This window comes from Pseudorca crassidens, chromosome 20, assembly GCF_039906515.1.
Source record: "Pseudorca crassidens isolate mPseCra1 chromosome 20, mPseCra1.hap1, whole genome shotgun sequence".
Taxonomy (NCBI): Eukaryota; Metazoa; Chordata; class Mammalia; order Artiodactyla; family Delphinidae; genus Pseudorca; species Pseudorca crassidens.
The window spans coordinates 42,975,607-43,000,667 of record NC_090315.1 but is presented as its reverse complement, the minus strand read 5'-3'; the positions used below and the strand labels follow the sequence as shown (position 1 = coordinate 43,000,667).

General features: G+C 51.3%; 1 protein-coding gene across 1 annotated transcript in view; it reads right to left on the bottom strand.

The window, feature by feature from the left end:
• Positions 1–13,776, bottom strand: part of BEAN1 (brain expressed associated with NEDD4 1) — a 37,613-nt gene extending 23,837 nt beyond the window's left edge. The window contains exons 1-2 of the mRNA XM_067720012.1: positions 13,649–13,776; positions 4,699–4,805 (exon numbers count right to left, since the gene is read on the bottom strand). Of these exons, the coding sequence (XP_067576113.1) occupies positions 4,699–4,723 (25 nt within the window). The 5' untranslated portion in view covers positions 4,724–4,805; positions 13,649–13,776. The remainder of the gene's footprint in view (positions 1–4,698; positions 4,806–13,648) is intronic.
• Between the last annotated feature and the right edge of the window lie 11,285 nt (positions 13,777–25,061).

Here is a 25,061-nt window from a genome sequence, read left to right as displayed (position 1 = left end):
GCATTCGGGCTTAGTGGGAAAGAGCACTGCAGTTGATTAGCAATGTCTGCTCTGGGCAGAGAAGTGGTAAATTGCAGAGTGTGCCCCATCATTTGCCCTCCTAGCTTTCAAGTCCTTCCTTCTGTTGACAGCGAAGTCTGCAGAGGCAACAGTTACAATGAGCAGAGCAGAAAACAGGAGTGTCCGGTCCAAACCCCGGATTCATCTCCAAAGTCCCCATCTCTCCTCATTTCCCGCATTCTGTTACCAAAGACTTGGGTCATATTAAGCTGTGTAGAGAGAGAGTGGTCAAAAGACAAGATTTTCAAGTTTCTTGAGCATCTCTCGGTGCCTGGCACCGAGCTAGATGCTCCTTGTGGTACACCACATCTGGGCATCAAACCGAAAGGCTATTATGACTATTTCCATTTTACAGATGAGCAAATTGAGGTTTCTAGACATTAAGTAGCTTGCTCTGGATCACACAGCTGTTAGTGTCAGTGCCATGTTGCACTCGAACTCAGGCACTGTCTATCACATCACACCAACGCTGAGGGAGAGTCAAGCCCATCCAGAGACTTTTGCAGGCTGCGATTCCTTCCAGCCCTGTGGGCAGCCTGTGAGCTTAGCAGAGACAAGCCCCACCTGATTTCTCTGTGGCTCTCTTTCCTGCTTGGCTACAGGCTCAGTCTCCCCTGCGGCCCCGAAGCCCCTCCTCCCCCAGATCCGTCCGTTGAGGCCACCTCCACCTCACAGGGAGCTCTGTGGAGCTGCCATGTGCTGGTGGCGAAGAAGAGGTTGTGAAGCATCTGTTCTTGGAGCCTGGGTCCTGGGGGAATCCTGGGCTGCCCTGCCCAGCTGGGGCCAGATGGAGGAGGCTCCCACGCCTCCAGCCTCTCTGAGGAGCCAGGCTGGTCCTCCTCACTCAGTGCTTAGGGCTGGAAATGGCTCACAGGCCTGCACTTGCAGGGAGACGACCAGACTTCCCTCCTGCAACCTTGTGGCCAGAACCCTCAGGGCTTCCCCTCCCCTGTTCTTGCTGCCTCTCCCTGCCGTAGTCTTTTCATCTGCTTGACTGGGCAGAGGGGCATGGAGGTCTGCTGGGGCTGTCTCTGCGAGGGGCCGAGATGAGCTGAGATGCTCGGAAGGTAAGATGGGGCCGGGGATGTGGTAGGACCTGGGAGAAGTGGGCCCAGCCTGGTCTGCTTCATGGCTGCCCAGCTCCTGAGAGGCCAGTGGATGGTCCCACTTCACCCAGTGTCTGAATCTGTGGGTACTGGGCAGACGCCTGCCCATCGCCCTACTCCTCCCTGCCCTGGATCCACGTTCCCTGCTGACTCTCCCTGACCTCCTGAACTCTCACTCCTAGGAGGTGGGTCTTGCTTGGGAAACTCTAGGGCTTGTTTTTCCTTCTGGGGACTTTCCCTTTTGCCCTTCTCAGTCGGCAGGGTGTAGGGGGTGTGGAAACCTAAACAGGAACAAGCTGTGATTCCTATCCTAAGGTTTCCAGGTTTTAATGGTCTTTGGCACCTTTGCATGTACTGAGCAAGATGATTTTGTGAGCTAAGAAGGTTCAAGGATTCCCTGGTAGGTGTCTAAATTCACAGAGCGGGAAAGGAGGTGCTAAAAGAAGAGGGTGTGTGTTCACGGCAGGGCCCTCTTTGGACTTCCGGCTTCATCCCTCATTGCTCCGGGTCAGGTGTATGTGGATGTCTGGGGCCCTTGTGCATCCCTTCCAGAACCTGCGTGAAGGCCTCTGGTCTGCGAGCCCAGGAGGCCGCCCATAAGACATCTGCTTCACCTCGATTTGCTCACTTGTCTGGTTGTTCCATAAACATCTACTGAGGCAGCAACTTCCAGGTGGGGTCTGAGGAGGGGCCCGGATGGTGGGGGGAGTCAGAAGGGAGATCTGTTGACCCAGTTTGGAAACCCCGGGGTCTCCTTGGGCAGTTGGCAATGATGGGTGTGTTGGAGGAGAATTGACGGTCACTCCCAGATTTCTGGCCTGAAGAACTGAGTGGTGGTGATGGTGGTGGTGATGGTGGTATCCTAAACCAAGACAGCAAAATCAAGCAAGCCAGCCTGGAGGGGGAGACAAGGAGTTCAGTCTGGGACAGGCTGTATTTGAGCAGTGGAGACGGGGGCTGCCCAGGGGAGCCAGGCAGCAGAAGGCAGAAGGAATCAGAAGCTCAGGCAGAACTGGGCTGGGAGAGAGCCAGGAAGCTGCCGGCCTAGACGCTGCAGTTGAGAGCAGAGTGAGGATGAAATGGTCTGAAGTGTTTGGGGCGAGAAGGCCAGCAGGATTGGAGTCTTGGGGGACCCAGCATCCCAGGTCAGGTGTGGGAAGAATCCACCCACCTCCAGCACCAAAGGAGACCAGGAATGGATGGTCAGAGCTCAGGGAACCAGAGGGGCTGGAGGAGGACCTGAGGGCTCAGAGCCTCAGTGGAGGAGTTACCTAGAAGACTGATGTGACCAACAGCGTCAGATGCAGCTGAGAACTGGAAACTCTGGGATGGACTTAGTGACACAGATGCTGATGTGGTGTTGGTGTGGGGTTGGAGGAGCCAGATTGAAGCAGACTAAGGGTGCTGAAAGGGGTGCTGTGAGCACTTTTTAAACAAGTGCAGAGAAAAGGTAAAGAGTCTGATTGGACAACATGAGGAGAAGAATCCGGCAGAGAAGGGGAGAGATGATGGAGGAAGGGGTGGGCCTGGACAACCCCATGGGACCCAACTTGCCGTTGCCTGGGACACCCTTCTCCAATTGAAATCTGAATAGACCCCAACCTGTAGATGTTAGCAGAGCTGCTCTGGCTGAAGCAGTGGGTGGTGGGGCTCCTGGGTTCTGCCTGCCTGGGCTCTCCTCACCCTCCAAGGAGCCTCACAGTTGCCCTGAGCTCCTGGAACCCACTGGCCTCAGTCCCCTTCATTTTAGAGATGAGGACAGGCTGGCCAAAGCCACGGAGAGAATCTGGTGGCAGAGTCAGGAGCTTCAGCTTCTCCCCCTCCAGCACCTCATCCACAGTGTCTGACTGTGCATTTATTTATTCAACAAACATTGAGTGCCTACTGCATGCTCGGCGCTGGGCCTGTCGGTGTGCGGCAGGGCGGTGAGGGGGGAGGGGAATCAGAGACGCGCAGGAACTGCTTCTGACCAGCCCAGCATACCCATGACCGTACCCTGGAGTCCTCAGGAGCTGGATGCACAAAGCCCTGTCCTGGGCTGTCGGCCCCTATTAGTGCAGATGGGCGGGGCTCCGAAGGGCCTGGCTTGAGCCCAGAAGGTTCTGGAAAGCCCTCCGCACTCAGCAGCCCCAGCCTTCTCCACTGCCGGCTGCTCCCAGGAGTGAGGGCACAGCCACCCTGACCCTCTGTGGGGCAGGTGTCCCTGGGCTCCGACCTGCTCCCTCTGTGGCTTTGCCACCTGATTATGCCACAGCAGCAGCCATGGTGACAACAGTAACAATAGTTCATTGAGCTTGTCCTACCTATCAGAAAGCTTATCACTCTTGACCTGTGCCCTCCTCGGTACCCACGGCAGCCAGCAGCCAGGCTGGGCTCCCCCGCCCCCTGAACACCACTCTGCACAGTGAACCCATTGCCACCTTGTCCTCCCCGGCCCACCTGGGGATGATCGCTCCCAGACGGGGGGCCAGCTCTCCCCACCCCGGCTACAGCAGCCCTTTGATGTTCAAACAATTGACAGTTGGGATTTCGACTATATGCAAGAGAGGCCCCCAACCCCACGATTTGGGACACGTAACCAATGGCGCAAATTTGAACAGACACTGGTGAGCGGGCCGAAGGGAGATGACAAGTAGAGGGGGGCTAAGGTGGGGCCCTGAACTCACACAGACTCACAGTCCCGCCTCACCACGGAGAAGGGATGGGGAGGTTACGCACGTCCTCCCAAACTGCAGCAAATGATGGTGGCTTGAGGGGGTTCAGGGGACATCATGGGAGGAAGCAGGTGGCTGCCAGGGGGAGAGGCGGAGGTGACTCTGGGGTAAGGGTGGCAGCATGAGTCGGTGAAGGCAGGGCTGATGACGACTAGGGGAGTGAGCCCTAGGGGCTGCGACCTTGAGCCCCGGGGTACACCTGGTTGTGTCCGTCGTCTAGACGCGTGGGCATCAGGGAGCCATGAGAAGAATGTTACGGGCAAAATCATCTATGGCTTCATTAGATGGAAATGAATTAGTAAATGAGGGGCTGTATGGCGGGGCTACTCCAGGAAGGGTTTTCTAGGACACTGAACTCCAAGGAGTGTGTTCTGTGGAGCACCCATCCCGTGAGACATTCCTTGTGGTCAACTAGATTTGGGAAGATCACTGGGCTTTCTCTTTCCTGTGGAGCCTCACAACACAGCACCATATTAAAGGCTCTGAAAAGTCCAGCAAAATCTACTTGACGTCTCACTCAGCGTTTCCCACACTCACTTGACCATGGAATTAAAAAAATAGTAACCCCATTAATATCCCTTGGAGGACCCCTGACCCACACTTTGGGAAGTGCTCATGCAGAGGGATTCGCAAAGTGAGATGTCTCTTGCAGATGTCAGGAGTCTTCTGTGTTGCCCTCCCCCCATCCGTCATATCACATCACACCCTGATCAGACCCCTGGAGCTCTCTGGCCAAACATCCTAGAGACAATTTCTGCAGTCCTGACTCTGCCCTCACCTGGCCCTGGTCCATGGGAAGATGTGGGGAGGAGACTTACAGGGGCAGGGGCGTTTGAAGGACATGTAATCCTTGGAGCAGAACAGCGGAGCCAGCCTGCCCACGTGCACAGCTGTGATTTCTCGCAGGGAAGGACCCTCCGCTCACCTGCAGAGACACAAACAGGCAGGTGATGGGGGCGTCCATACAGCACCTACTGACCCTGCAGGGCGCTCGTGTACCCTCGGCTGTCAACCTCTGGGGAGAGGATGGTGACTTTGAGAGCATGGGCCTAGTCTGAGTGGGGGCCTGGAGGGCTCTGGGCTGCAGAATATGGGGGTTCTGGGCAGGGGTGGCACAAATGTGTGCTAGGTTCTCAGTAGTCAGTGGAAGGGGGGAATCTCTCTCCTGGGTGGACCCTTGAGAATCTTGTAACTGTCAGGGCTGGAAAGACCCTTAAAGATCAGTTCAATGTCCTCATTTCACAGAAGGGGAAACTGAGACCTGGAGAGGGTGAGGGACTAGTTTAAGGTCCCATAGCTGGCTTTGGAAGGGAATTCATAGATGCCTAGCTCAGACCTTATCATCATCATCATCATCATCATCATCATCATCATCATCATCATCATCACAACAGTTTTAAGAGAAACATGCTCTGCTCTTTTCATTCTCATTTTATAAATAAGGCAGTTGAGGCTCAGAGAGGTTATGAAGCTTCCCAGGGTCACACAGCTTCTAATTACAGGCTGGGACTAGAACCCAGGTCTGTTTGACTGCAAAGCCCACACTGTCAGCCAGCACACTCCCTTAAAAGGCACCTAATATATTAAATTACCAATTCAGAAATAAGAACCTAGAGAATGAAACTGTTCCCCAATTCCCCCTGTACCCCCAAGTAACACCCAGGTGTCAGGATGTCTGGGCAGCAAAGGACTGCCAGGTCACTCTAACACCCATTTGCAATGGAGGAGACATTTTCAGAAAGTAATCCATCTTCCCATGCTGCTGGAGATCTGAGTTGATTCAGTCTCTCCTGGTATGTCCCCAGGTGACAGGAGGCTATGGGAATATTACGGAGTTACAGTTCTTATTTCTAGGCAGTGCGGTCACTTCACGTGCAGAAACCAAACTGCACCTTTGGATGGATGTGGAGCCGAGCAGGTACTTGCTGGGGAAGCTGTCAGTCATAAGCCAATGGGAGAAGAGCCTGGCCCCTCTAGGTCCCAGGGGACATTCGGCTTCCCTGATCCTGGGGATGGTATCATTGTGGACAGAACTTTTCTGTAAGAGGCGGGTCCAGAGGTCCCACCCTTTTCTCCTCCAGGGATCCCTTTTATCATATATTTTTTTTCTCCAAATGGGTCCTCTGTTTTGACGGGGCCAATTGGCCAAACTACACTAATAACTGATTATTCTATTTAACAAACAAATCAAACACCTATCTTTGGAGAGCCTGAGCTCAGAAGTGCGATTCCTGAGTGCTGATATCAACTCTGCCACTTCCTGGCAGTGTGACTTTGGACAACGCACTTCAGCTCTCTTGAGGTGCAGCGTCTTCCTGGGGAAAGCAGGGTAAGGACACTTAACCTGCCGTGAGGACGGGGGTTATGTACGGAAAGCCCATGGCAGGAGTGTGTGGCTGCAAAACGTTCATTCTGCTGCCTGAGGGGGGTGGGAGGGAGGGGGCCATGACTGCTGCTGACCTGGGAATCCCTCTTCAGGTGGCTTCTTCCAGCTCAGCCTGTCCTGGTGTGAACCCCAGGCTGGCCTGACACCCACTCCCAGTCCCCATAGAAACCCAGTCAAGAGTTCAGATGGGGGAAGTGAAGGTAGGATGTGATCTCCCCAGGCCTGGTAGAACCGGCGTGGCAGGCTGCTTGGGGAACTGTGATTTCACACCAGAAAACTCACAGAGCATCTCAGGGCCTGGGATCTGTGCTTTCTAAAAATACACGTGTGTACGTGTGTCTGTGTTCATTTCTGCGGGTGTGCTGGTGTGCCCTGTGGCCGCGTGTGAGTCTGGAGGAGGATGTAAGTGGGCTGACAGGTCATCTCTTGTGCTCCTTCCAGAGAGGTCTTTCTTAAAGGCAAAATGGATTATGTCACTTGATGAAAAGTCTTCCACAGCCTCCCGTGCCCTCAGGAAAATGTGCTGGCTTCCGCGCCAGCCTCCACAGTTCCAGGGCTGTTTCCCTCTCTAGTGAGGTGGCATAGTGTGGGCGCTTAGTAAATGCACGCTGAATGTACACTTACTGTAAGGCTATCCTGGTGGCACCTGATGCCGTGGAGGGTGCTGACCAGCTCCGACACTTCAAGCAGCTGTCCCCAAGGTCCTGCTTCTCCTAGAGGCCCCCTGTACCCCCTCTTTCCTCCCACTGGGCCTTGTGACACTGAGATGAAGGCTGGGGTTTTGTAGGGTATGGGGAGGTGAGAGATGACCTCCCAGGGAATGGGGCACCCAAAACCCTTGCGTTACGTATCGTTTTCCATGGTCAGTTTGGGTGTTTGGTGGACAGCGTGTTAGGTTCCCAGGTGGCCAGGAGGCTGGCAAGGGGCCGGCAGGTTTGGCCATGGGTCAGGTAGACATTTCCGTATGTGGAGATGTTCTGGGCACGCCGGCTTTCAGGGTGGCTCACGTTCACCAAACACCTGCGTGTGCCAGTTAAGATCAGCGAAATTACTGCAACAGGTGCCCCGAAGTGGGTAACAGTTTCATTTTGCAAATGAGAAAACTCATAGGCTCCGTGACATAATAACCCACCCGAAGTCACCCAGAGAGAAGAGGTGGAGGAAGAGCAATGCAGGGACGGAATCTGTCAACCCCCCCCCGTGCCCCTTGGTTACTGCAGGGCCACCCCACAGAGATCTGACACCAGGTCACGTCTCCCCCCCCCACGCCCGCCTCACTCAGCACCCAGCATCTGAGGCGAGGCGTGTCCCTGCCTGTGACTCATCTCCGACTGGATTGTCTGGCTGGAAACCGGAGGGCGGGCCGGCGGGCTGCGGTATTCCAGGTTCTGAAGTGGCTGAATGGTGGGCGGCGAGTCCACGTCACTCCCACTTTGCTTCACGTCCCTGCTCCCGGAATACCTCCTTTCTGTAGCCACTGCGACACTCTGATCTCGATCAATGAGCCTGTGGTTAGTGGACTGGCGCCGTATCCCTGGCGGAGGCGGCCAGGTAACAGCGGGGACAGGACGGTCAGCGCATGCGCGGCGGAGGCACCCAGACTGGAGGGTTGAGCTTCACCGGAGTCCACGGCAGACGGGGCAGGGCCAAGCAGGGGCTGGCCTCCGGGATGGGCCACGTCTATGCAGCGCCTGCTCAGCCCACTGGATCTCAAAACAAATCCCCATCTTACAGTTGACACAGAAAGGAGTCTCAGAAATGAGGGAGGCGGGTCTTTAGTCTGGGACCCAGCTGATGGTTTCCTTAATGGAGAAAAACATTCCTTGGCAAGTGCGGGTAGATGTCATTACAGGCATACCTCGGAGATATTGCGGTTTGGTGGTCGCGAGGCTCCAGACCACCGCAATACAGCGAGTCACACGATTTTTTTGGTGTCCCAGTGCATATCAAAGTTAGGTTCACCCTATACTGTAGTCTGTTAGGTTTGCAGTAGACATTTTTTCAAAAAAACAATGTACATACCTTAATTTAAAAATACTTTATTGGGACTTCCCTGCCGGCCCAGTTAAGACTCCCTGTTCCCAATGCAGGGGGCTCGGGTTCGAACCCTGGTCTGGGAACTAAGATCCCCCATGCCGCATGGCGTGGCCAAAAAAAAAAAAAAAAAGAAAAAAAACCTTTATTGCTAAAAAACGCTAACCATCATCTGAGCCTTCAGTGAGTGGTAATCTTTTTGTGACAGTAACATCAAAAATCACTGGTCACCAAAAAAAAAAAAAAAAAAAGGGCTTCCAGTGGTTGAGAGTCCGCCTGCCGATGCTAGGGGAAGCGGGTTCGTGCCCCGGTCCGGGAAGGTCCCACATGCCGCAGAGCGGCTGGGCCCGTGAGCCATGGCTGCTGAGCCTGCGCGTCCGGAGCCTGTGCTCCACAACGGGAGAGGCCGCAACACTGAGAGGCCCGCGTACAGCAAAAAAAAAAAAAAAAAAAATCACTGGTCACAGATCACCACAGCAAATACAACAGCAAATGAAAACGTTTGAAATGTTGTGAGAATCACTAAAATGTGACATAAGGGACATGAAGTGGGCAAATGCAGTTGGAAAAATGGCATGGATATGACTTGCTTGACGCAAGGTTGCTCCAAAACTTCAGTTGGTAAAAACAAGCAATATCTATGAAGAGCAATAAAACGCGGTATGCCTGTAAACGCTTGTCATGTGATTAAATGAAGAAGCAAATGAAAAGAGTGAGAGGACAGTGGCAGAGAGGCTGGCGGAGGACACAGAGGTTTGCAAACAAGTAACTTGGTCCTGATGCTAGAAAAGGGATCCAAGTGTGTGACAGCCTCTGCAGCAAGGAGGCCTCTGTCCCCATGCAACATCTGGCCACATGTGTGCTACACTGGGTTGGTAGGAAATGCGTGGAGGTTACTGGGTCTTCAGGTTGCCTTGGTTTACCTGGAGCAGTCCTCTACTGGATCAGCTGCCTTCCCCGCTGCCACCAAGGCCCAACTTCTAAGACTTGACATACTGACTAACTACACAAACCGGTCCATCTGCAAATCAGCAAATAGGTCCTGACCAAGGGTGTAGAGAAGCCTGATTCAGGGCCCAGAAAACACCAAAGAGGGCATAGAAAAGTATTATTACAGTGGTGAAACATGGGATGCGACCCCAGTGTCCAATAAGAGAGGAGAGGCTGAGAAAAGTTTGGCATACGCTTATAATGGAATATTGTATAGCCATGGAATCATGTTTTTAAAGAAATTTTAATAACAGAAAAGACTTTCAGTATACTGTTAAGAGGGGGGAAAAACCCCACCAGGTAAGCAGGTTCTAGAACTCTGCCTACAATATGATCCTTATTTTGTAAGGGCAAAAAAAAAAAAAAAACTAGAGAAAATATTCACACATAGAAAAAGATTAAAAGGAAATAGACTAAAATACCTACAGGCACGAACTCTCTGGGCAGTGGTGGGATGGAGGAGGCTTTTTATGTTCTTTTATTTTTTAAGAATGATTTTCCAAATTTTCTTCAATGAACATGTATTACTTTTATAATCTGAAAAATCATTAAAATGAAGATTTAGAAACACCTTTTATGCTAACAAAATAAAGAATAATTAACTGAATAGATCAGTGATAGTTAACTCATCGGAAGTTTTAAGCGCTAATGTAATTGCCTTTGAACATGCCATTTTTTGCCAAAATTTAAAAAAGTTAACTTGTCTTTGAACTTACTGATAAGGAGCTTTATTAACATGTTAGGAAAATAATCTCCACTGCTTTTAACCTTCATCACATTTTCCCTGGCGCTTGAGCAGGTCCTATTTGCCAGATTTTTGAGAGAACAGTTTCTGCCGTGAACCTTAAGGTTTATCTTCAGGCAAACTAGACACTTGGCAATAATAATAACAATAATAGACCTTATGTTTGTAAAACACTTTATAATTTGCAAAGCATACGAAGTGCTGGTTATTGTTCTAGTCCCTGGGGATATGAGAGTGAGCAAAATGGTTAAAAGTCCCTGCCTTTGGGGAGTTTACATTATATTGATGAGGGCAGACAATAAACAAATGAGTAAGATATATAAATGTTGGGGGTGATAAGCGCTATGGAGAAAAATGGAGAGAAGAGAGATAGGGAATAAATGCGGGGGGAGCTGCTCTTTTAAATCAGTTTGATACTGTTTGAATAGAAAAAAAATGAAGATGTCTCTAAAAATTCTATAGCCCATGGGCAGTTAACACATAAAGATACAATGATTGAAGATCTCCATTGAGGAAGCATTCCATTAACTAATTACATATCGTCTAAGATGCAATGTGCTAATTATCAGTTTTACAAACTCATAAAATTATGATGAGTCATAGTGATGTTTTAAGTTTTCTATACTTAGCAAAGTTAGTCCTTAACCTTTCTAAGCCTCAGTGTTCTCATCTATAAAATAGGGGCAATTATAGTACTTAGATCAGAGGGCTGTCCTCAGACTCCAGAGAGAAAATACTTATGCTTGGGAAAGAGCATGCATTCAGTGCATGTTCACAATGCAGACATAGCAAGGCCATTGCCAGGGGTCCATGCGTCCCTGCCACGTGTTTCCTGTATATTGTTTCGCCAGTCCTCACAACTATACTGGGAGATGTAGACTATTTGTTCCCCTTTTCAAGAGGAAATTGAGGCTCTGAAAGGTCAATCTCCTGCCCAGAATCACAAGCCATAAACCCAGGCAGTCCAGCTCCAAGAAGCCGTGCTCTCAGCCACAACTGTACTTTGTGCCAGGGGGACTCAGAAGCCCTCCTGGCTTCAGTTTCTCTCTTCAGGAGGCTGAGAGCTGGCTGCCACCTTCTCGTCCCTTACCCTGTGCTGTGAGCACTTCCAGGGCAAAGGCTTCAGGTAACAGGCATCTGAGTGTGTCTAACTGATTATTCCCCAAGACTGAAGGAGGTGCCCGTATCCCCATCACGTTGCTGCCTGGCTGTACTCCACTCTGTGAACCAGGTGACACAAACCTCCTAAATTAGTTTCTGATTAACTCCTTTGGGAAGAAGAGGTGAGGATTATGGAAGATGCTGGGATGTGACTCCCTGGTGGGTGAATGGGGGAGGGGTGGGAGTAGGCTACAGAGGAAGAAGACGACGGGGGGGGGGTTTGTGTAGAAACAGCCCCCAGGAGGCAGCCCATTCTGCCTGTCTCACTAGGTCCCCACCAGGCAGCATGTGGACAGGCCCCCCACATCCCCCCGTTCTCACAGCTGGGGCACAGGTGAGCAGGACTAACGCGGGTGTCCACAAGCTGGACACTGGTTTTCTTCCCAATGATGCTCCTGGTTACCTACACCCTCCATGCCACCCCAAGGATTCCAGCATCCTCTCCCAGGCCTTGGGCCTCATTGGTTCTGCTCTGGGTCTGAAGCCCCAGCTGCACAGACTGGGCAGATCTCTTCCTGGGGCCCTTCCAGCTCTGAACTTCTAACCTCTCAGTCAGCCACGGGCTTCATTTCCTCTCCAAGGGTTATCATTTCTGGTGCCTCGTGGCTCAGTCACCTGGATGAACACACCACGGTCAGCGCAGGTTCAGGGTTGGGACCCCTCCGACTTCCCGCTGTCTCCTTGCCCTGGTGGCTGCTCCCCCTGCGGCTCTTCACTGCCTGTCTGAACTGTCACCACTGGAACACCCAAGCCACCTGACTGTCTACTGTCTGATTGCTCCGCAGGGAAAGCAGTCCTCCCCAGGCCCCGGTCCCCGGAGCGGAGGGAGGTGTGAATTCCCTCGCACAGAGTGTGAGCAGCGGACATCAGTCAAGGGCAGAAGAAAGAGCTGATCAGATACGGTCATTCCCAACCTGGATGGAGATGACAGGTAGGGAGGCGAGCACCGCTGGGAAGCAGATCACCCGGGGAGGAGGGAAAAGCTGAGAAAGGGCAGGCCCTAAAGAGAGGGATTTGCACCGCAGTTAGATGTCAACAAGCCCTTGGGGGACTCAAAGGCCTCCTTGGAGGGGGGCTTGGGGGGTTGGGAGGGGGTCGTGTCGCCGCCACCTCAGGGCAACTCGCTCTGCCTCAGCACCCACTGGTGCTGCGTGCTTCACAGAACGACACCTGTGGTCAACCTGAATTGAGTGAGGGCTGAGTGCCAAGCACCATGCTAGGCCCCCTACAAGCATCGCCTCACCTCCCAACCCATCTTCCCCATGTTTCAGATGGGGAAACTGAGGCTCAGAGAGGTTAAGTATCTTGCCTAACATCACACGGCTACGAAGTCTTCCAAGCCCACCCTCTGGTTCCAAAGCCCTTAAACACTCTGTTCACCACAGAATCCTACCTACTTGTCAGCAGAGGCAATTGAGGCACAGGGAGGTGAAGCCACTTGTTCCAGTAGAGCAGTCAGGATGTTTGAGGAGAGTCGGGGGGGCTTGCGCAAGGCAGGTGCCCATGGACTGTGTGAATCAAGACCAAGGACCAAGCTCCTGGAGCCCCCGCCGCTCACACCTGTCACTGGTGCCCTCCCCTTCCCAGCCTGGGCCTGGCCATCTCCGCTGGCACGGCGCGTGGGATCAGGAGGGCAGCCCTGGGTCCTCCGCGCGCCAGCCTCAGGACTGCCGGGCCGATGGGGAGAGGGGGAGGGTCGTGCGAGTCTGCCGTGGGTCTGGTGGGCACTACCCAACTTCCGAGAGCGATTAGGGAGAGGCGGCTGTACCGCTTGGCGCTGCGCAGCCAGCCAGAGCAGCCGCCTCGGACTCAGCCTCGAGTCCCGCTTACCGCGCCAGGGAAAGTCGGCCCCGGAGCCGGAGAAGGTGCGGCGGGGACACCACCTCTCCCACCGATGGTGCTGAGACAGGCCAGCGTGGTAGGCATCGAAGCGGGGGCATGGCCCTGGTGGCCCGCCCGCCGGAGGGTCAAACTTCCCGGCTCGAGGGGCGGGGGTGGGTTCTAGCTTCAAACTCCACAAAGCCCAGAGCCCCTTTCCTCTCCTACCCCGACGAAAAGTGCGTCCTAGTTTACCCTTCTTGGGTGGGTTGTTCAGGGGTCCGCGAAACCGAGGGCGCGGGGTCGTGAAGACTGTCTTATGCTCCCTCCGTTTGTTTGGGACTCAAGTCGGGCAAGAACCGGGAGACCTCTCCGTCCCTGCGGCCCGATGGCATGCTCAGGGGCAGCCACGGCCCGCGCGAGTCCCGGTGGCCCGCCCGGGGGCGCGGGGGTCGGGGCCGGGGTCCGCGGGAGAGCGGGGTTCCTGTTCGGAGCGCGCTGCGGATCCGCCGCGGACCGCGCTGAGCGACCCCGGGTGTGTGCTTGCGCCGGGGCCGCAGCAGAGCGCGGGGGAAGGGGCCGGGACCCCCTCCCCGCCCCTCCCCAGCGCCGCCCCCGGCCCCACGCCCCTTACTCGGCTTGGCTGCCTCGCTCCGCTCCGTGCGCCGCACTGCCGGCTCCAGCTTCGGCTCCAGCTCAGGTTCCCGCTCTGGCTCCGCTCCCGCTCCGGTTCCCGCTTGGATGCCGCTGCGTTCGGGCTCGGGCTCCGGCGTCGCGGGGGGCGCGCCGCTCCGCCTCGGCCTGCTCGGCGCGCAGGGGCGTGGCGGGGCGGGGCCCTGCCGAGCCCACCCGGGGCCCGAGATCCCCGGCCGAGGCGGTGGCGGCGGCTTCCCGGCTTCCCGGCTTCCCGGCTTCCCGGCCCTGCCTCAGCCCCGCCCGGCCGCCCGCCGGCCCAGCACCGCCGCCCACGCCACGGCCGCCGCTCCCGCCGCCCTGCGCCGCGGCTCCGGGGCCTCAGCAGCGCTGGGCCGCCGCCCGGGTCATTCCTGAGCTGTGGGGACGCGGCGGAGGGGGAGGGCCGAGCCGCGCCCCTCTGCGCACTGCCAGCCCGACACCCACACAGCGGCAGGCGGGGCGGCGCGGCGAGGAGGCCGAGAGATGCAGGGAGGCCGGCGTGCCAGCCAGACGTGTGAGGACAGACGGACAGGCGTGTGTAGAGAGTGACATACAGATAGGCGGGAGCAGAGGCGCAGACTCAGACATGTGCAGAGAAGGGCAGACAAACGATACGTGCAGGGCAGGACAGCCAGACAGGTTGTTCAGAGGCAAGCCTGGGCATCCGGGTAGGGGACCCCTGTCACGGCCACTGGGAGGGGCAGACGAGCCTGGCAGAGCCTCCTGCTCCCAGTTGCCGCGCGGTGAGTTCTAGGGTGTTCAGGGATGTCAGCTAGGCCCGGCTGAAGCCTTCCTCTCCTGAGGGACCAGCTTGCCTATTTCCTTTACTCCTGGACTGATCCTGTGCCCTCTGTATACCCCTATCCCCAAACCTTGGGCATAGAGCTTGACCCTGGCAGATGCATGCCTGCCTCAAGGGGTGCCTGGCTCAGGGAGGGGCTCCTGGCTTACGGACCTGCCCTGTCCCCACTCTACTTTGGGGCCTTGGACAAGCCCAGCCCCATCCGCCAGACCTCCCTTTCTTTATTACACTAGAGCTCCGGTTTATTGCGCTCTCGCTAGTCCTGGTCCTTTCCAGTTATTTGTGGAATCATTTATTTAATCTCCCCTACTTAACTGGGAGTCCCAGGAGGGAGACCCTTGGGGGCCTGCACAGAGCATGCACTCTAAATTTGATGAATGAATTGATGAAATACTTTGTTGATAGTTCTCCTAACCCCCATTTTGTCGATGGCAGCTAATAAGTGGTTGTCAGAAATAAAACATGAGGATAAGGAGCTGCACATACGATAAAACTTGGGGAAGGGGAGGAGCCATAGGGATGGCGTGGAAGAGAAGCCAGGCAGACAGTGGCACTGCAGGGAGGGTGGGAGCAGAGCAGGCTCTGGTGGAGAAAACAAACCTCACTCCAGCCCACCTCTGACAGTCACCATGTCTTGGGCTTCCCTGGGTGGAGGCAGAGAGACCTGCATGGTCTAGAGCCTTGGTGGGTAAGGACACTTCCCCGCCCCCTTTGGCAACTGTTCATTCTGGGCTCTGCCTCCTGCACTGCCTACCCCATCCCCCAGACTGAGGGGGGTGGAGGGACCCAGGCTGAGGGATTCCAGCTCCATCTGGGGCCATCGGGAGGCGTGTGTGCTATGTGGGGCATGGGGCCAGAATAAAGGGAAACATTTCTGAGTCCTAAGAAATAGAACCTGAGGGGCCCTTTGTCCAACCCCATGCATTTATTTTATGGATGAAAAAATAAAGGACTGGAGAAAGCAGGGGCAGGCCAGGGCTAGGCAGCTAGGATCGGAGGCTCTAGGACTCCCAGGCCAGGGCCGTGCCCCGCTGTGCAACCCTCCTAAAAGTGACCTTGACCTTCCTAAGCAGACCCCTGCTGATCTGTGCAGGATGGATATACTGGTTGTTGAGTGGTTTTACCTGTAGTCTGTCCCCTTTGGCAAGACTGTGTGTACGTGTATTTTGTGGCGCGGCCTGTGGAAGGCTCTAGCTGATGAAGAGCTCACCCCCTTCTACCCTCTGTTTGAGCATCGCAGGGCTGGCAAATCTGGCTTGTTCTTCACACTGGAGCCCGGAATGGGAACTGGTTTCCGCTGGGCATGGTGGTGTTGGGGTCTAGGTTTGGGGAGTTGGCTTATATTGATTTGCCTGTCTGTACCTCCATAAACAGGGCACTGGAGAAACATAAAAAGGTGGAAAAAGAACAGCAAAGCTGGTCACTGTTAATGTTGAGGTTTCTTTTTCTTTCTTTTCAATCTCACATCTCTACGAGTGTCCCTAATGGAGCGAGCTTGCTAACTCTCTCCTCTTCTGTGTCACACTTCTCATGGCTTTCATGAGATGGCTGTACTGTGTTTTATTTAACCAGTTCTCTACTGCTGGGCATTCAGTTTTGAGTTTTTCTCACTTCTAGACAGCACCACAGTGAACATCCTCGTGGGTAAGTTTGTGCATGCCTGTGATTATTCTTGATTTCGCTGGGTACGTCCATATAATTTTGAAGCTTTCTTCTGTATGGGGTCAGACTTGCAGGAGGGACATTTCCAGGGAAGCACAGTGATATTTAGTGTCTGCTACACCAAAGGGCGGGTTAGGGAGGCTGGAGGGAGGAGCCTGGGAGAGGTTACGCAGTGCCATCTGAGGACAGTGAGATGCCAGGCTGTGGGGACCTGCCCTAGAGTGTGCTCTGTAATACCCCTGTCACTCATAGGTGTGGTCAACTTATCAAGCCTATTGTTGGGGGGAATCTTCTGATACTAAGGGTGGAGGAGGGAAGGAGGAAGGGCCGTCAGCATGGTCTGGCCTCTGGGTGGGATATCTGTCCAAAAAACCCATCACAGGGAATTCCCTGGCGGTCCAGTGATTAGGACTCTGCGCTTTCACTGCCAAGGGTGCAGGTTCAGTCCCTGGTTGGGGAACTAAGATCCCGCAAGCCGCGCGGCAATCAGACAATCCCATCACACCCTTCAGGAAGGTTACCTTGTACTAGTATATCCCTTATACAGAATTATGTCAAAAGCATCTTCCCAGCCTTGAATTACGTTACAGAGGGCCCGGCTCTCCAGATTGCCTTGGCTTTGGGGGTGGGGAGTACACCATGCTCTAAAAAGAGAACGAGGTGAGGGAGGAAAACCTAACCCACCAGCTTTAAAAAGATTTTTCCTCTTCCCCTCTGATTTTTGCTAATGGTCCCCCTGAACATGTTAAGGGGGATGAAGGAGGAGAAGAGGGCTTGGTTCTTGCTTGGTGGCAGGTGGGGTCAGGGACCAGAGCCCTCCCAAGGCCAACAAGCCCTGAGGTGGTGCTGAAGTAGCGAGAGGAAGCCGGGGGCAGGGAAGCACCTGTAGAACCTGAGGCAGCCCCTTCTGGAGTTGCTCTCTGCTGAGAGCACGGAGGGTTTTGTGCTCTCATCCCACTTTACGGATGAGGAGACTGAGACCCACCGAATTTAAGTGACTTTCCAGAGATTCACACCTGGTTAAGCCACTCCAGGTGAGATGATGAAACACTTTTAAAACAGGTAGAAAAGATTACCAGGTGTCCTTCGAATTGACGATTCGGTGTTACCTGGCACATGGTTGTCTGTTTCTACAGGAGTTTGTGGCTTTCATGGTCTCTAAGCTGTTTTATTATTTTGGAAGTTGTAGAAAACTGCGATGGGAAGTTGTTCTTGTCCATTAAAATGCAAATACACTTCATCAGGTGAAGTCAGTTGAGATCTTGTAGCGAGGGGGCTAAAAGCTATACTGTGGCTGTGCTTCGGATTCTCCTTTAAATTGTGTATAACGTCTTGTTTTTCCCTAAGTAATTAATCCGTTAAATGAAATCTTTGACATGTGTTGTTTATTTTATATTTGTATAACATTCATGATTTTAAACATTTAAACATTTAAACATTCATGATCCTTTAAAAAATGTGTCTTTTAACAGTAGTAAGCTGGGGACTGCATCCACACGGGTCTGTTTTACGTAAGACCTTAGCCTTTCATTGGAGGCATCAGGCCCAAGGCCCTCAGAAGAGATGGAAATGAGTGCGGGCTGGGTCAGTCCTAGAGGGCTTTCTGGAAGACGGAGAGGGTGGGGTTTGAGGGGTGGGGAAGGATTTAGAGAGGGACACCTGAAGACAGAAGGCTTTCCAGGTTGGAGGGCGGGGCCTGGGGTGGAGAAGGAGTATGGAGGCTGGTGAAGAGGCCTGTCTGGATGAAGGGTGGGCTCTGGGGTGCCAGGTGCCAGACGGAGGATGGAGGTGGGATTCCATGTAGAGGAGACTGTACCTGATGCTGTAGGCAGTGGGGAGCCCCCATAGGCTCTTGAGGGAGGAGGGGACTTAAAGAACTGGACCTGTTAAGAAGGCTGGTCTCTGGGTTCCTAAACCCTTCTGGGCACTGAATAGGCCCTGAACACCCTTTCTCCCGGGTGGAGGGCTGGGGCAGGCTGCCCCTCGCTGTCTCCTGTTAGGAGGGAAGCCACCCTTCCAGGGCCCTGAGAGAAGGTCCCCGGGTAATGAGTGTGAAAGTCAGCCCCTCCTCTCTTATCCGCCGAGGCCCATCTCGGGGAGCCTATTTCTGGGCCTGCTTGAAGATTTGTACTCAGGGTAGAGCTCATTTCAGGGTCAGCTGGCTGCGGGGTGAGCAGGGTCTGCACGCACACCTTTCTGCTGCTGTTCCCAGCCAGTCATGACACGTCCTCCCAGTGACCATACCCTCTGTCAGCCACTCTACGTGCATTATTCAATTCCGTCCTTACGGTATCCTGTGGAGGCGGACGATATTTTCTCCATTTTTTTTTTTAATTGTGCAGGAAGGAGGTTTATGGAGGCCGAGTAACTTGTTCAAGTTCACATGGCTAATTAGGGGCAGAACCCAGATTTGCACCCAAGCCTGCTTGACCCCAAAACAAAGCCAACATAGTCACGGTCTCTCCTTTGTGGGGCTTACTGCTTAGAAGGGGTGACACACGTTAACCACGGAGTGACAGAGATAAATGTCAAGTTGCCGCGATGAGACGTGCCGCAAGTTTGGGAAGCATGTGAGTGAATGTTTCGGGAGGTCTGACCTCGTCAGGGTGTGGGACGAGGCGGGAGAAGTGGGCAGGGGACAGGACTGCTTTCGATCTTGAGAGCAGTGGAAGGCATAAGAATGTTTTAAACAATATTGGAGGAGTGGTGGTGGCATAATCAGACCTACGTTTGTTTTTTGGGTTTTTTTGGCTGCGTGACATGTGGGATCTTAGTTTGCCCGCCGGAGATCGAACCCGCGCCCCCTGCGTTGGAAGCGCGGAATCCTAATCACTGGACCACCAGTGAAGTCCCCAGACCTGCGTCTTGAGAAGATTGCTTTATTGGTAGTGGGGAGTTAGTTGGGGGCAAGACAGAATGGAGGCAGGGAGGCTGAGAGGTGGTGAGCACACTAGCCCGGGAGGGAAGTGATGGTGGCCCTGGAGCTGGAGAGAGATGAACAGGTTAGAGGTAGATGTTGAAGGTAAAATCAATAAGACGTGGTGATGTCTTGGGTATGGGCGTGGCAGGAGTGGATGGAATCAGGGATGATGCCTAGATTTCTGGTTGGTGCAGCGGGATGGACAGTGTTGCTGTTCACTGAGGAGCAGAACACTGGGAGGGAATCAAGTTTGGGGAAGAAGATTGTGAGTGTGATCTTACACATGTTAAATTTCGGGAGTCACTGGCAGGCAGCAGAACTGTGAGAGGAGTCCAGGCTGCAAAGACAACCTAAGGACTGAACCCTAGGCTTAGACATGCAGGCATCGGAATTGACTGATCCATCCATTTATCCATCTATCTGTCCACTCATCCATCCTCCCATGAATTCACATACCTTTCTCCCATCCTCCTGTCATCTGTCTATTTATCCACTCATTCACCCATCTGTCCTCCCACTAAGTCACCTATCCCAACTCCTGTCTTCCAGTCCGCCATCCGTCCATCCATCCATTCATCCATCCATCCCCTTGAACATGTCTCGGTAGTGTTAAAGGGGGATGAAGAAAGACGTTCATGCTTGGTGGGGTGTGGGGACAGTGGCAGGGCCCTCCTAAGACCAACAAGCTCAGAGGTGGTGCTGAAGTAGAGGGAAGAAGCTCAGCAGGTGGGGAAGCATCTGTAAAACCTGAAGCAGCACCTTCCGGAGCTGCTGTCTGCTGAGAGCTTGAAGGGTTTTGTGCTCTCATCCCACTTTGCAGGTGAGGAGATTGAGGCCTTCTGAATTTAAGTGGCCTTTCAGAGATGCACACCTGGTTAAGCCATGCCAGGGAAGATGATAAGACACTTTAAAACAGGCAGAAAAGATTATCAGGTGTCCTTCTGATTATCTATTAGGTGTTACTTGGCACATGGATGTCTGTTTCTTTAGGAGTTTGTGACTTACATGGTCTCTAAGCTGTTTTATTATTTTGGAAGTTGTGGAAAACTGATTGTGATGGAAACTGTTCTTATCCATTGAGATGCAAATGCATTTTATCAGATGAGGTCGATTGATATCTTGTTGGAGGTGAATGGGTTAAACGCTGTACTTGTGGCTACATTTTGGCTTCTACTTTGGATTGTGTATAACATTCTATTGGCTCCCTCATTAGTTAATGAGTTAAATAAAATCGTTGACATCCATCCATCCATCCATCTAGCCATTCCTCCATCCATCCATCCATCCATCCATCCATCAATCCATCCATCCATCCATCCATCTGTCTAACCTTCTTTTCATCCATCTACCTCCATATCCTCCCACACATCCACTTATTCTTCCTCCTATCCATTTACCCATCCATTTATCCATACAAACTCCCATTTATTCACCCATCTACTTATCTATTTACCCCATTTGCATGCATCCATTCACACATCCCAAACATACTTACTGATACCTACTACAGGCCCAGCACTCTGCTGTGTACTGGTGAAAAAAATGATGTAGAAAACCAGGTCTCTGCTCTTAAGGAGCCCACAGTCTGTCAGGAAAGGCAGATGTATAAACCAATGGTCACAGAACAATTTATTTTCTTTGCTAAACGTGCACAGAGAAAGGACACTTAACCCAATCTGAGGAGGTTAGAAAAACCTGCTTTGAGGTTGTGCTCCTTGAATTGAGCTTAAAGTTTACTTAAAATTTCACCAGATGGACAGGACTGGGTGATGTTCCAGGAGAGAGAATAGCTTGTGTGTACGATGGCTGTGTAGCTGTCGAGAGACCAAGGTGATTCCAGGGACCCAGGTAATTTGGAATATTGGGAGTTGAGTGTGAATGAGTGGTGTGTTATGAGAGAAGATTGGAATGAAGGTCTGGAGTGTTTTCCACAGCAGCAATTGATTCTCCAGCTCTCCAGACATCAAGTGGGTGTCCAACAACTCGATTCAATTCTGCAGCTCCCCAGTTAGCACACATGCCACAGCTTAAGGGCGCAGCACCACGACTGCCCCCCACTTTAGGCATCAGCTGCAGAACTACCCTTTGATTATAAGGAGAAAGTTCCCTTGATCCCCTCCTTGGGTTCAACAGTGTGCTAGAATGGCTTGCAGAACTCAGGGAAACACTTTACTTATGTTTACCAGTTTCTTACAAAAAATACAACCCAGGAACAGCCAGAGGGGAGAGATGTACAGGGCAAAGTGTGAGGGTGTGGAGTGGTGTGTGAAGCCTCTGTGACCTCTCTGGGGGTACCACCCTCCCTGCACCTCGATGTGTTTGCCCACCAGGAAGCTCATCAAGTCTCATTGTTCAGGAGTTCTTAGACAGCTTCATCTCCAGCCCCCATCGGCTCCATCCCCTTTCTGTAGGTCAGTGGGTAGGGCTGAAAGTTCCAACCCTGTAATCACTTGGTATTTCTGGTGACCCTTGCCATCCTGAGGCTGTGTGTGGGCCCCACCCTAAGCCACGCCATTAGCATAAACTCAGGTGTGATCAAAGGGCTTGGTATGATTAACAAAAGACACTCCTGTCACTTAGGAAATTTCAAGAGTCTTAGAAGCTCTATACAAAAACCAAATATTGTGACAAAAGACGCCCCTATGACTCTTCACACTTAGGAAATTATGTGGGTTTTAGTTGCTCTGTGTGAGGAACCTAGGACAAAGACAAAATATATTTCTAATTGTATTGCAGCAGGTCATAAAGGCCTTGAATTGACAGACTAATGCCTTGAATAACAGGCTGAGGGCCTTGGGGGCCACGTAAGAGCTTTAAGGAGGGAGTGATATGGTCAGGTATGTGTTTTAAAAAGGTCTCTCTGGCTATCTTGTGGAAGATGGGGTTGGCTATCTTGTGGAAGATGGGGTTGGCTATCTTGTGGAAGATGGGGTTGGCTGTGTGTGTGCAGAGGGGATCAAGTGGTCCAGTCTCTGTAGAATGAGGACTTTGCCAATGATGTGCTCTTGATCTAGGCCCTGGGGTTGGCCTAACCCCCAGGTTTACCCTGGGCCCAAACCCAGTTCTCATTCCACTTACCCTGCCAAGGCTGAAGTTAAGGCAGCCTGGCTGAGGGTTGTGGTACGAGGAAGATTTAGGGGTTCTCCATTTTCCAGGGTGGCATGCAGTACCCCTCACCAAAGTCTTCAGTCTTGCTGTGGTCCATCTCCAGCTTTAGAACTGCTGTGGACTTTTGTGAACTGCTCACTGGTTTGTCTGTCAAACTGGGAAGGATCTCAGTTCCATGCCCCACTCTTCTGCGTCTACACTTTGCATCCACAAAACCCATTAACTTCCCATCAGTCACCCCGTGATGTTTCCCCTGGCCCCGTGAAATCTCCATCCCACCAGGCTTGCTAGTGACACCTGACAGTGTTTATCCCAGGTGGAGCTGCTACAGGGAGTTAGACATGGCTCCAGCCCTCAAAAAGCTTGCAAAAGGGGTGAAAGATTGATCTGGGGCCCCATTGATCTGGACTGAGAAACCTCAGCATGTGGAATAGGAAACAGCTCAGGCTGCAGAGTTAGGTGGACTTGGGTTCGTGTGTTTGCTCTACCACTCACTGAATTTTGCCCTTAGGGAAGTCACTTCACTTCCTCTGAGCTTCAATTCCTTCATATGTAGAAAGGGAATAATAATATTTACCTACCTTAGTTTAGATTTTTTTGGGTAGCAACTAATGGGCGCCAACTTGAACCATTTTAAGCAAAAATTACTAGAACCTAAGTCTGGGCTTTTTGAGGTCCTGGAGTGGGGAACAGAGAAGTAGATGGGAACCCAGGCAGGACTTTGCCTCTTGTCTCTGCATCTCTCTGTTCAGTCTCCTAATTTTCTCACCCTGCAGACCCTCTCTCTCCATTACTCCAAAAAAGTCCACCCTGCAGCTTAGGAGTGAGTTCACAGTAGCTCATTTTAACCAAGAGCAGACCTGACTGTCTTTCAGACCTAGGTCCAGATTCCCAAGAGAAAATCGGCTGAGTTGCATTCGGTGTTCACGTTTGATCCAATCAACTGTGACGAGGTTGGGGGTGGAGGGCATATAGCACGATGTGGCATCCATTGGATGTATGCATAAGCAGGGGGTAGTTTTTGTTTATTGAGGTATAGTTGATTTACAGGTGTACAACATAGTGATTCAAATTTTTCATAGGTTATACTCCATTTACAGTTATAAAAATTGGCTGTATTACCTGTGCTGTACAATATATCCTTGTATCTTATTTATTTTATACATAGTAGTTTGTACCTATTAATCCCCTACCCCTGTCTTGCCCCTCCCCGCTTCCCTCTCCCCACTAGTAACCACTAGTTTGTTCTCAATTATCTGTGAGTCTGTGTTTTGTTATATTCTTTTATTTGTTTTTTTTTAAATTTTAAGATTCCACAAATAAATGATAACACACAGTATTTTTCTTTCTCTGTCTGACTTATTTTACTAAACACAATATCCTCCAGGTCTGTCCATGCTGTTGCAAAAGGCAGAATTTCATTTCTTTTCCCCATTGTATACTTTTGCCTCCTTTGTCATAGATTAATTGACCATAAGTGCGTGGGTTTATTTCTGGGCTCTCTATTCTGCTCCATTAATCTATGTGTCTGTTTCTTGTGTCCTACCATACTGTTTTGATTACTGTAGTATAGTCTGAAGCCAGGGAGTGTGATAATTCCAGCTCTCTTCTTCTTTCTCAAGATTGTTTTGGCTATTTGAGGTCTTTTGTGGTTCTATATATAAAATTTATTTATATATAAATTTTAGGATTATTTGTTCTACTTCTGTGAAAAAGGCCATTGGTATTTTGATAGAGATTGCATTGAATCTGTAAATTGCCTTGGGTAATATGGTCATTTTAACAATATTGATTCTTCCAATCCATGAATATGGTATATCTTTCCATCCGTTTGTGTAGTTTTCAATTTCTTTCCTCAGTGTCTTATAGTTTCTCAGTACATGTGTTTTACCTTTTTAGTTATATTTATTCCTAGCTATTTTATTCTTTTTTATGTGCTCCTATGTTAGATGCATATATATTTACAATTGTTATATCTTCTTCTTGGAGTGATCCTTGGATCATTATGTAATGTCCTTCTTTGTCCCTTGTTACAGTCTTTGTTTTAAAGTATATTTTGTCTGATATAAATATTGCTACCCTGGCTTTCTTTTGATTTACATTTGCACGGAATACCTTTTTTCATTCTCTCACTTTGTCTGTGTGTATCTTTAGGTCTGAAGTGAGTCTCTTATAAGCAGCATATATATGGGTCTTGTTTTTGTATCCGTCCACCCAACCTGTGTCTTTTGATTAGAGCATTTAGCCCATTTACATTTAAAGTAATTATTGATGAGTATATTCTTATTGCCATTTTGTTCACTGTTTTGGGCTTGTTTTTATAGTTCTTTTTTGTTCCTTTTTTCTTCTTTTGTTCTCTTTCCTTGTGATTTGACGCCTACCTGAAGCGTTATGTTTGGATTCCTTTCTCTTTTTTGTGTATGTATCTATTATAGACTTTTGGTTTGTGGTTACTGTGAGGTCAGGCTGTCTATCTATCTGTCTATCTATCTATGATTATTTTAAGTGGCTGATCTCTTAATTTCAAACACATTTTAACAACCCTGAAGCTTTACTGCCCTCCCCTCATGATCACTGTTTTTGACATATTTTCCATCCTTTTGTCTTGTGTATCCTTCAACTGATTATCGTGGATATAGGTGATTTTACTGCTTTTGTCTTTTAACCTTCCTACTAGCTTTGTGCATATGGTTGATTTACTACCTTTACCGTATATTTGCCTTTACCACTGAGCTTTTTCCTTTTATAATTTCCATGTTTCTGGCTGTGGCCTTTTCTTTTTTGCTTAGAGAAGTCCCTTTAACATTTCTTGTAAAGCTGGTTTGGTGGTGCTGAACTCTTTTAGCTTTTGCTTGTAGGTAAAACTTTTGATCTCTCCCT